Raw genomic sequence first — 12,400 nt, forward strand, 5'->3', positions numbered from 1 at the left:
TGTCTGACTGAGAGGCAGGGACAGAGAGACATAGGAAGAACGCATGTGTGCCAGGGTACACAGGCACATGAATAAATAATTGTTACAGCACTGGACTTGGCTGCAGGCGAAAATCCAGAGTGACCAGAAGAGCAAGCCCACATTTCCCTATCCTGGCCTCAGCTGAGCAAAAGTGAGTAATTCTGAACTCTGTCCGAACAAGTCTTAAACATTGGTTTGTTGTTTGCTTTCTGATATTTATTTTTTGGTTTAAAAAATACATGGAAATAGGTGTAAAGCATCTGGAAGTTAATTCCTCCTGGATGCCAAGACCTACGCTACATTTGATCCTTAAATCAGCTTGTGCAGTAAATGCAGTTTCTCCCCCCATTAGACCGAGAAAGATGTTGACTGGTCCTAGATGTCTCAATGAGCCAGATATTCCAAAGTTCATACTCCTTCATTAGACTTCTTTCATCCAAAATAAAACTCAATGAGTAAGCTGAAAGTTTCACCTTTGGGCCGAGTTAACTTTTCAGAGGGTTGAGAAGTGGTAAAGATGGCATGGGATCAAATTAAGAGGGTTGATACTTCAGAGGCCCACTTCCAATTAGCTAAGGAAACAACTGATGAGGAAGCACTGTAGAAAGCCTGCACTCGGTACTATGTATTTGCTTAGTATTATGTCAGCTCTAGGGATAGACAGGACCCCATTTGATCACAGGGTTGAAGGCATTAAGATGAGAGTTGGCATACCTAAATATATGTCATCCAATCCAACCAACACACAATGCGTACAAACATTAAATGCTACGCAAACATGCAACGTTCAGTTGGGAGACTCGCATCCAAAAAAAGAAGATAATTACTCATGTAAGAATTCAAGCAGGGAATAGTGGGGAGAAAGAAAGTCAACTCCCATAAAGAAGGGTGAGAAAAACCTGCAAAGATGCAGGCAGACATGCTATTGTCTTCAACCGTCTGCATGAGCTGCAGAAAGGAAATGGGGTCTGATCTGCTCTGGATAGCCTCTGATGCAGAAACTAAGAAGTACGTTTATCTCCATCAGACAGGGCATGGTTTATGCCAAGATGGGCATACAACATTTACCCAAAGACAGTGTTCAGGAAGTTAGGAAGGAAGACAAGTGAAACAGGCAGCACGGGGGGAGCACAATAAGTGGTACTACATTTGGGGGATTGCAATCAACGACGAGACAAAATGTGTATAATTTTTTAATGGAAAACTGATCTGCTTTGTAAATCTTCACCAACATTACAATGAAAAGTTAGCGGGGGGTAGGGGGAGGCGCTTTTGGTTACTGGAGAATCAAGAAGAATAATCTTGGACTTCCACTTCCGGACACAGTGGAGTAACAGGGACTAAATCTATTTACCATCCCACCTGAGACAGAAAAAACAGTAATAAATACAGAAAAAATACAGAAAGTAAAATTCCATGATATTGGAAATAAGGTAACAAAATCTTGAAATTCATAGAAACAAAAAACGGGGTTCCTGAGAGATGGGCAACACATTAGGTGGACACTGAGAAAATTTCCAGGACACAGTGCAGGGGAAGGGAACCCAAGTGGAACCTGGCAAACTCCCCTTGTTGAGAAGACTGAGCTCTGATTCTGGGAAGGCCAAAGTGGAGAGGAGAGAACTGCGGAGAGGGACAAGTCCAGAGATCTGTGAAATGTGCCCTTTCAGCAGAGTTCTGATGGGCCCATAAAGGTAAGTGAAATATCTGACGAAGAGAGGAGTAAATATTGTATCTGATGTGCCTTCATGAGTCAGAAAGGGTGGCTGTTTCTGCTAGTCACGCTAGGAAACTAATTTAACGGTCACTGTGTACAACACGTAAGAGTCTTAATCCACTAGGGAGGCTGTATTTGGTCTTAGACTAAACACTGGCCTGGTTCTACCTAACAAAACTTAAAAGAATCAAACTGTTTCCCAGTACTTTAAGTGTGTCCCAGATTTCAGAAACATTTATTGAAATACAAAAATACGGAGCATACAAGAGAAAAGCAAAGTGCCTACCATCCAGCACAAAGTTACCCAGCATGCAGGAAAATAGGAAAATGCGACCTAAGGAGAGGTGCGAAACCCTTCAACCGGAACCAAACCAGAACTGATGCAGATGTTTGAATTGGCAGACAAGGACAGTCCAAGAGTTAGGATAACTGTTTGCCATCTGTTGAGAAAGTTAATTAACCAACCCAAACTGAACAACAGCAACAAAATAGTACGTCCTCTGGTGCCATGTTTAGAAAATTCTAGAAAATCACTCTATTAGTTAATCTACTGGGATGAACTGCAGGCCAAAGAGGGTGACAACGGGACACGAGGAAAATTGTGGTGGTGGTAGTTACTTTGACTATGTTCATGGTTTCATGGGTAAGAAAGTTTCAAAAGTACAAAAGAAACCCCAAACAGAGCTGGGCAAAATAGCTATCACTCATTGATTACCTATAACACACGGGGGCTTTGAAAAATTCATGGGAAAATTCCATGATCATTGATTCCATTTTCCTGTGATTTTTTTTTAAATCCCCATGTATATGCCAGACCCTGGCAATGCAAATGGTAAGCACGCACTTGGATGCTGACCAAAAAGGTCAGTGGTTCGAACATTCTAGAAGCTCTGTGAGAGAAAAGCCAGGTGATCCGCTGCCATAAAGATTCCCACCTCACTATCCTTTGGGGGCAGTCTAGTCAGTCCTCTTGGGTTGCTATGAGTAGGGACAGACGCAAACGCACACTTGCTGAGTGTCTCCATGTATTGTCCAGGTTATTTTTTGATCCTGTGGGTTCATGATTTTCTCTGCCTTCCCCTTCAATTCCAAAAAATGGCAAAGGAGGCTCAGAGCAAAGGCTATTCTCCCAGGTTCATAGACTCAGCACCAAACGGAAAGAGGGCAAGGAATCCAACCCTGTCTGATTCCAGAGCTCCTACACCATGCTGCCTCATCAAACACCACCACGAGAAGGATACGTTTATAAAGAAGTGGCCTTTCCATCCCTGGAGGCATGGAAGCAAAGTAGATTTTGAAAGGTATAAGGAAATGCCAAGGGGGAAGCAGGGCCAGGTCATCTGTAAAGTCTTCCCAGTCCTACACTGCCCTCCAGGGAGATTTGAAGAGGGACTGCAACACAACGAACGGACTATGCCACAGGGATACATCGAAATGGACTGTCCTAGGTTCAGAGAAAGGGGAGACTGGGTACTAAAAAGATCAAGAACAGCACCTGAGTTTTGACTTGGAAGCTGAATGACAAATATAAGAAAGAGCACTGTGCTGAGAGAAAGACAATTCTGGTTGGAATACTAGGTACTGGTTGTGGAATTTGGGGCAAGTAATAAACACTCTGGGCTTCTGCTGCTCTCTTGAGAAAACGGGGCTGGTAATCATTCTTAGTTCATGCAGCTTTTTAATTTTGATAAGACTGACATGCTATAGAACTATGAACCATTATCCATTAAAGTGCCACCAGTTACTATCAAGTCAAATTTGATTCCTGGCAAGCCCACGGGTGTCAGAATAGAGCTAGGGTTTGCAGGGACTGGTCTCTTGGAAGCAGATCACCAGCTTTCCTCTGAGGAACATGAGTGGACACAGACCATAGCCAGTTGATTACAAGCTGAGTTCATTAACCGTTCACATTACCCAGGACCTCACTAGAAGATCCTCTTCCCCCTTAGTGACCTGTAATCTAAAATGCATTGCCATTATAAGACAGTACCCCACAAAGACAGACACACATCCACGAACACACTACTCAGTCACATATACCAGCAAGTCTCACCCACCTAGCAATAAAAGTTAACACAAACACAGCATACTTACACGGAAACACAGATAAACTTGTGGGAATACATGCATACACTGAAGCATCTCGCACAAACATACACCTATACATAGAATCAAAAGACGGGAAGGACTGACCAAGTTGTAAAGGATGAGACAACACCAACCACCCATTTTCTTTTCTGTGACTAGCCCCTCCCTCACTGAAAGTTGTGCCTACTCTAGCCTGTCCCGTCTTCTCCAGCCAGTGAGTCACAGTAATTCCCAGTGCACCAAGCAGCAACCAACTCGACTGCTCCTCGTGTCCAAAATCTTGCCCTTTCTCTCTGCTTTATTTTGTAGTCTCACTTCATTGACCACTTTCTTCCCAATTCAGAGGAAGCCAAGCAAAATTAGCCCCAAGAGGAGAGATAAAGGGAGAAGAGGGAGTGAAGAAAAGGAGGAAAAAGAGACAAGGAAGCAATAAAGATGGTCTCATTCACTCATTACTCATGCAGTCATTCAACAAACATTCGAATGGCAGGCCTTGTGGTAGATGTTGGGAATTTAGGCAAGGTGAAGATTGTCAAGTCATCTTTGAGTACACAACAGTCTAATGGCAAATACACGTCAGTGTTTAAGGAAGTAATTACACTTGTATTCTTTCAATAATCAAGTCTTGGGTCATGTATTCCTAAAATTAAATTCAGGAACTTGGGGAGACATCATCAGCTGCATAACCTTGAGTTATTTTCCATTCCAGAAAGTGTAGAATGAGTACCCACTAAAATCTAATTCAATCAAGTCGATTCTGATTCATAGCAACCTTATAGAACAAAGTACAACTCCTCTATAGAGTTTCTGAGACGGTAAATCTTTATGAGAATACTCTCATCTTTTCCCCACCAGGAAACTGGTGGGTTTGAACCACCAATCTCTCATCTCAGTACTTAATTCACTATGACATCAAGGTTCTTTGGAATGAGTATCATTTAAGTTATTTTCACAATTCAGTGAGATGCTGAGCAAAACACTTGGCTCAGTGCCTGACGCAGTGAATAGATGCCCCGTTGATGCTTTCTGGTTGGGAACCTACACTGACTGAATGGACATCAATACGAGCAGACAATGCTAGTCCCAGAGAAAATCATGATGAATGGTCAACTGCTTGGCAGAGTCGGAAATTTAGAATAATTCTGAGACTGATTCTAAAAAGCTACCTTTCTCATCTCCAGCATGCTCATTTCTCCCACAGTACTTGAGGAAGGCATCTCAGTGCATCTCACTGGAAAAGGCACTCCCTTTAAGTCCTCATCTCAGTCGCACAGATAGGATACTTATACACAAAAACCTTCTAACATGTGATCTGCATGTATTCCCAAGTAGAGAAACAGGGCATCTTCATCAGAATCAGTTAATTCTTTGACATGACTTTGAAGGTCCAATGCTCTCCACTGACGACATGCCACCTTTCTTTGCTCAAGATCACACACACACAAAGTACCCAGAGAGGAGCACCAGGCAGCAATCACTGAACAATGCAATCTTGCAATGTGTTCCCAAATCAGGTGACACCAAGTCTCCAAAGGCATGGGAAAATGCCGGTGTCCCTTCTCTGCCACATTGTCTTCACAGAATGGGAAGTCATGGGCTTTCTACCTACCTGTGTAGAGGTCAGTATCTGTGTATTCATCCACTTTCTTGTGCTGCAGAATATAGTCGGAGACCTTGGTCCCAATAGCTGGCTGGACATCCACCCATTCCAAGGAGACCACGGTGCTGGAGGGCTCCACAGTTGGGGACAGTCGCAGTCTACAGGGGTGGACAAACACGGTTGCTAGTTTTCCAGGGAGCATCATATGGGCCCTTACACGGTCTGAATTAGATCATGGGGACATCCCATCCACCACCAAGCCCTTATATGGTCGAGCTTCCATTTCCGCACTCATAAAATGGGGGTGATAAAAACTACCTATTAGAATCTATGCAGAATTTAGTAAATTAACTTAAGCATCTATGTGCTCACTAGAAATCGATCTGCTCTCTACTTCTTTAAAGGATATTTTCCTTTCAATTACATGGACAGTTTCTTCAAATATAGTAGCTTTTGATCTCTCTGCCATTACCCCCAACCCTCCAATATATCAGTCAACTGTTTAATTCTTAGCTCTATAGTCTCAGAGGGAACAAGAATCCTAGGATAAATCTTTTTATAAACAAGAAAGAACAGAACGGTTTAGGGTTAAACTGCAATGATATTCATAGGTCATGAAGGGAAATGGTGTGCACAAGGTCACCCAGCAAGCTGGGGCTAGACACACATGGTAACCTTGCTACCTCCAGTCCAGGTCTGCCTGTCTTTCCTCTCTCCACTGGACTATATCTTCAAGGACTATCTTATAATATAATATGTCTTGCCCTAGAGAAGTGTATTATGTGGCTCTGATTTTCCCAACATTGGCTCTTGCCTTCCCCTCTAATATCCCTTACAACACTCTCCCTCTTGCTCACTCCTCTAACCAAGATGCTTTCCTTCATTTACACAAATGGTGGCCTTCCAGGGTCAAGGCTTTGATGGATGCCATTATTTCCATCATGATTGTCTCACTACCGGTCACTTGACTAACTCCTATGGTAATTCAACTCTCATCAGAGAAGTCTGTGACAATTCTTCCTCCTTTTTAACCAAAGCATCCGCCCAAAGAGGTGCTTCTTTACTCTCTTTTGCATTGCTCTTATTTAAAGATTTAAACTCCATGTAGTTACCTAAAGGACCCCCGCTGGCCTAGTGGGTTGTGAGTTGGGCTGCGAAGACAAGGTTAGGAGTTTGAAACCACCAGCTGCTCACCAGGAAATCACGAGGGGAAAGGTGAGACTTGCTACCCCCATCAACAGCTACAGGCTCAGAAACCCACAGGAGCAGTTCGACTCCATCCCAGAGGGTTGCTATACATTAAAATAGCTCCATGGCAATGAGCTCTATGGTTTCCTCTGTTGCGCTTGCTGTCTTTCTGCCCCACTGAGTTGTCAGCCCTTCAACGGGCTGGGTTGTGCTCTCTTGCTCCCAGATGGATCCCCTATTCCAATTGAGTGAATGACTAGAACGACATTGCTTTCCTCTTGCCCTCAGCAGCCCCAGTGCCCAGCACAAGTACTGACAAAGCTTCTAGTCACCACTCAGTATGTCTTTGCTACAAGGATTCGGGACACACAGTGAGGGACGAAGCAGGATGATTCAAAGCAGCACACTGCAATATCAGTGTCGACCCCGGAGCCACGTTTCTTTACTGTCATGGTTCCCTTCTTCCTTCAAGAAGGAAGTAGGCCCCAGACCCCTCAGGGGTTTAGCTTGGCACCCCAAGAACACAAACAAGTCATGGCCTAGGGTGGTCTACCAGGGGCAGGAGTCCACATAAAGGGCTGGCCAAAGGAAGTGGGACCATACATACGTACACCGGCTGCAGGAGAGGGCTGCAGCTCGGGAGGCCATTGGCATCAAAGGCGTTGAGGTCGCATCTGCACCAGTCATCGATCACGTCCCCTTTTCCCGAGCACCAGTAGGAGCTCATCAGTGCACCCTTGAAGGCCTGAAACAAAAGAGCGCAGAAGAGACAATACTGACCATGGTGGACAGACTGAGAGTGACTGTGCTGGGGGGCCACATTGGTCGTTGATCGATGCTTCTAAGCAGCACCCGACACAGGTTTCCATCTTTTGCTTTAACCTATGGTACCTTACCACAACCAAGTTCTCCCAGCCTGAGTCATTCTGTACCCAACAGCCAGAATGATTACTGAGGCACAATAATATCAACCTTCATTGGGAGTCTCCATTGGCTAGGCACTCTACCATCATTGGCTGCATCCACAAGATCATCACAAAGTAGAGATAATGATTTTCCATTTACTCTTTGGAAAACTGAGGCACAGAGAGAGCAAGTAAGTGGCCTGAGTCTCACAGCTAGCTACATGACAGAGGCTGCCCTCTTAAACACTCGCTGTACAGCTTCTCGTACAAGTCGTGCCCACCATCCTTTTGTTGTAAACTGGTGGAGCCACCCTAGGTCCTCAGGATAATGTCTAAACCCCTTGCTTTAGCCTGGGGACATACCCAATAGCATCTCCCCACTCCTGTCATTAGTGACTGTCATCTACCCTGAAACAATCACTAACATTTCCACCTAAAGAGAAGTCCTGTTGACTTAAACCATGCTCCAATGATTCAGTGTTCAGCTGCTAAATGCAAGGTTGATGGTTCAAACACACCAGCAGTTCCACAAGAAAGAGAATTGGCCATCTGCTTCCATACAGATTTCAGCTAAGGAAGCACTATGGGACAATCTGTGGGTGATTTCTTTGGTCCTGCCCTCAACTCGATGGCAGTGATTTCTTTGGTCAACGTATATATGAAACTCGTGCCTAGGCATTGTGGGAATCCATTGGATTCATGCTGATGGTTTCCCTCATCTGCAAGTTCTCACACTCACTGACATAGAGTCAGTGCTGCCTCAGAGTGACCCCTGTGGGTTTTCTGAGACTGTAACTGCTTATAATAGTAGAACGCCCAGTCCTTCTCCTGAAGAGCTGCTGGTGGGTTTGAACTGCCAGCCACGTGGATTGCAGCCCAACACAAAACCACTACACCACCAGGGATCCATCATCTACAAGTTATTCTGTCTTTAAAAGTTGCTATGAGTTGACTGCACCCAACAACAGCTAAATCAAGGGCACAAACTAATTCTACAAAGAGTGATTTTTTTGGGGGGGTTGCTGGCCAGTCCCTGTCACTCTGTCATTATCATATGGAGCACTGGTGGCATATGCTAGGGTTCTCCTCCTCCATGTGGGAGGTGAGAGTTTGTCTCCAGACCTAAGGTTGCTGGGTGTTGCTATGATGCTGAACATGTTCCTGTCATTTCTAGAGCAAGATGGGCAAAGAAGAAAGGTCTGGTAATCTACAACAGATTGTGGAGATAGCACAGGATGGGGTAGCGTTTCCTTCTGATATGAATGCATCAGGGCTGAGGCTACACCTCACACTAACAGCAATATTTGTAGCATGGAAAAAGCACGGTCAACACTGAAATGAATGGGCATGGTTGTGTTGCAGAAGAAACAGAAAGTAACTGAAACCTTTATTCACAAAAACAAACAGCTGGCTGAACCTGACCAGAGTGCAGGGTTTGCTTACCCCCTATTCTAAATAATGGCTACTTGTCCATTTAATTACAATGTACTTAATTATCTTTCCCTTAAAATATCGTTCATTCTCTCAGTCTGGACCGTTTCCCCCTTTGCATTCCAATGTACCTTTTTGGTTTCGATAAAAATGCTCCTTTTTCTAGGAATCACACTCTCCTCTGACACGAACACTTACACCATCATGTTTGCTGTCTATCTCAGACAAGACTATTACCACAAGCAAGGAAAGGTATGCCTTAATCACAGGAAAATTCGCACGGGGGTCTAGCATTTTCTTTCTTTTTAAATAAATTATTTTATTGGGGGCTCTATAAGCCTTTATAACAATCCATACATTCACTGTATCAAATACATTTGTACATATCTTGCCGTCATCATTTCCAAACATTTTCTTTTTACTTGAGTCCTTGGTATCAGTTCCTCTTCCCTCCCCCTCACTCTCATTAACCCTTGATCATTTATAAATTTTTATTTTCATATTTTATACTGTCTTCCTTCACCCATGTTTCTATTGTTTGCCCACCTAGGGGAGGTTGTACATACATAAAAGAGATTGACTGCCCCCATCTCCACCCCCCCACTCCTACCACCTACCTCCTATCCTCCTGAAATTGCTGCTCTCATTATTGGTCCTGAGGGGTCTATCTGTCCTGGATGCTGCGTGGCTAGAGCTTTTATCGGTACCAGTGTACATGCTCCAGTCTAGCTGGATTTGCAAGGTAGAACTGGGGTCATGATAGTCGGGGGTAAGGAGCATTAAAGAATTCAGAGGAATGGTGTGTGTTTTTTGGTGCTATTTTGTACCCTGGCTGGCTTGTCCCTCCCTTGTGACCCTTCTGGGAGGGGATGCCCAATTATCTACAGATGGGCTTTGAGTGTTCACTCCAACACCCCTCTTTCACATCAAAATGGCTGTTTGTTTGGGGTCTTCTGATGCCTGATACCTGAACCCATGGGCACCTCATCATCACACACATTAGTGTGCTTATTCCATGTGGGTTTTGCTTCCCTGTTAAATGACTGCTTGTTTAACTTCAAGCCTTTAAGATGCCAGGCGCTATATCTTATAACAACTGGGCACCATCAGCTTTCTTCACCACATTAACTTATGCATGCATTTTGTCTTCAGTGATGATGCCAGGAAGGTGAGCATCACAGACTGCCAGGTTATTAGAACAAAGTGTTCTTAGCATTAGTTTTCAATCAATATTTCACAAATGAATGAAGAGATATTAAAAAAACTGAGCATTGATGTTCAGCATTTAAAAGAAAATTTGTGATTTATTCAGTTTTCTTCAAGACAGATCTTAAGTCTTACCTTGTATTCCTCCTCTCCCCCCACTTCAGGCTCAGGTGCAAGAGAGAACCTCAATGCAAGCTTAAGGCTTGAGTGAGTGTAGTGACTACATTAAATGAATTAAATTAGTGGCGTGGATTAAGTCTCTCCATTCATACTGATCTTGCAAGGACTATCAGCTATCCAAAGCAGTGAGGCTCCAGAGTATTGAAGTAAAATTCTGGCATACTTGGTTTGTAGAAGGCTATGGTCTACAGTGAAGGCTACGGTCTACAGTGAAGGCCACGGTCTACAGTGAAGGCTAAGGTCTACAGTGAAGGCCACGGTCTACAGTGAAGGCCACGGTCTACAAGTGAAGGCCACGGTCTACAGTGAAGGCCACGGTCTACAGTGAAGGCCACGGCCTACAGTGAAGACCACGGTCTACAGTGAAGGCCACGGTCTACAGTGAAGGCCACGGTCTACAGTGAAGGCCACGGTCTACAGTGAAGGCCACGGCCTACAGTGAAGGCCACGGCCTACAGTGAAGGCCACGGCCTACAGTGAAGGCCACGGTCTACAGTGAAGGCTACGGTCTACAGTGAAGGTTACGGCCTACAGTGAAGGCTACGGCCTACAGTGAGAGCCCTAACTCTATTTCCATGTTGACATAAGTTCCAGTGTCATTGAGTTCTTTCTGATGATTAAAACAGCAATGAGGCTATGACAACTGTCAGGCAAACCCAAGAAATGACAGTTTTCTCTCAGAAAGAACAAAGTTGAAAGCAGAGTACAAGTCCCAGGAAAGCCCAGGAAGGGGACCCTTTGTCTGAGAGAGCTAGCCTACATGCAATTTACTAAAGCATCAGTTCTCAACCCCTTTGGGGGTAAAATATTCCCAATGATCTTAGGAACCAAGACACCTCTCCTCTATCCGTCTCCAGGCGGGTCTGCCCACATGCTGAGTGAGTGTAGTGACCCACATACGAGATATGCCCACATCCGAGTACCCACATCCGAGTATCCACATACGATATATGCCCACATATGATATATGCCCACATACGAGATATGCCCACATACGAGTACCCAGCCTGAAGACTGTTACCCATGCTACACCATGCTTTCAGACAAAATTTCACTTATTTGTTATCAGAAATAACTATTTCATAATATATAATTACATATTGTTTTTGTGATGAATCACTATGCTTTAATGATGTTCAATTTGTAACAATGAAAATACATGCTGCCTATCAGATATTTCCATCATAATTCATAACAGTAGCAAAACGACAGTTATGAAGTAGCAACAAAACTAATTTTATGGGTGGGGGTCACCACAACATGAACTGTGTTAAAGGGTCACGGCATGAGGAAGGTTGAGTACCACTGTAGTAAAGGAACCTTGGTGGCATAGTGGTTATGTTTTGGCTTGCTAACCCCAAATTCAGCCGTTGGAAACTATTAGCTGGTCCTTGGGAGAACAATGAGGCGTTTTACTCCCATGAAGAGTCACAGAAACCACAGGGGCAGGTCTACCCTGTCCTATAGGGTCGCTATGAGTCAGAATCAACTCTATAGCAGTAAGGGAAGGAATCCTGCTAGCATAATGGATAAAGCTTGGACTGCTAATTGCAAGGTCTGTCTTTTGATGAGTCATTCTGCTCCCATAAAGATTGACAGCCTCAGACACCCGGAGGGGTCAGTCTGCTGTGCCCTACAGCCTTGCTGTGAGTCAGAATGGACTCAAGGGCAGCGAGCTTAGGTGTTTTATCTTGGTTTCATCACACATTGAAACTGGGGGTTCTGGTGCGGATGACTCAGAGACCACATGGCCATGAGTCATAACAGAACCACCAAGCAGCCACGTGGATGGAGACCCAGAACCAATCCTTGGATTTTTTAAGCTGCAGGTGTACACATATCCCTGTGAGGGTCCTCTCCCCACTTCTGTGATCCTGCCTGCAGCCATGAAAAACTGTGTCTACTACCAGCTATGATCTTGTGATTTATTTTGTTCTGTACTGGATTCATGAAAACTATGCCTGTCGACTGGTCATGATTCATTGGATTCATGCTGATAATTTCCCTTATCTGGTTTCCCTCATCTAGGGTGACTTGCCTTTGTATTTTCTCCATCTTATCTAA

At 44.3% G+C, this 12,400-nt stretch overlaps 1 protein-coding gene across 8 annotated transcripts in view; it reads right to left on the bottom strand.

Moving 5' to 3' along the window:
• The window catches only part of ASTN2 (astrotactin 2), a 1,111,474-nt gene that overhangs the window by 198,247 nt on the left and 900,827 nt on the right, over positions 1–12,400 (bottom strand). For all 8 annotated transcript variants that reach the window (XM_075560396.1, XM_075560395.1, XM_075560402.1 and 5 more), the window contains 2 exons: positions 7,226–7,359; positions 5,436–5,584 (listed from right to left, as the gene is read on the bottom strand). In XM_075560396.1, the coding sequence (XP_075416511.1) occupies positions 5,436–5,584; positions 7,226–7,359 (283 nt within the window). The remainder of the gene's footprint in view (positions 1–5,435; positions 5,585–7,225; positions 7,360–12,400) is intronic.

The sequence above is a fragment of the Tenrec ecaudatus genome, chromosome 10, assembly GCF_050624435.1.
Source record: "Tenrec ecaudatus isolate mTenEca1 chromosome 10, mTenEca1.hap1, whole genome shotgun sequence".
NCBI lineage: Eukaryota > Metazoa > Chordata > Mammalia > Afrosoricida > Tenrecidae > Tenrec > Tenrec ecaudatus.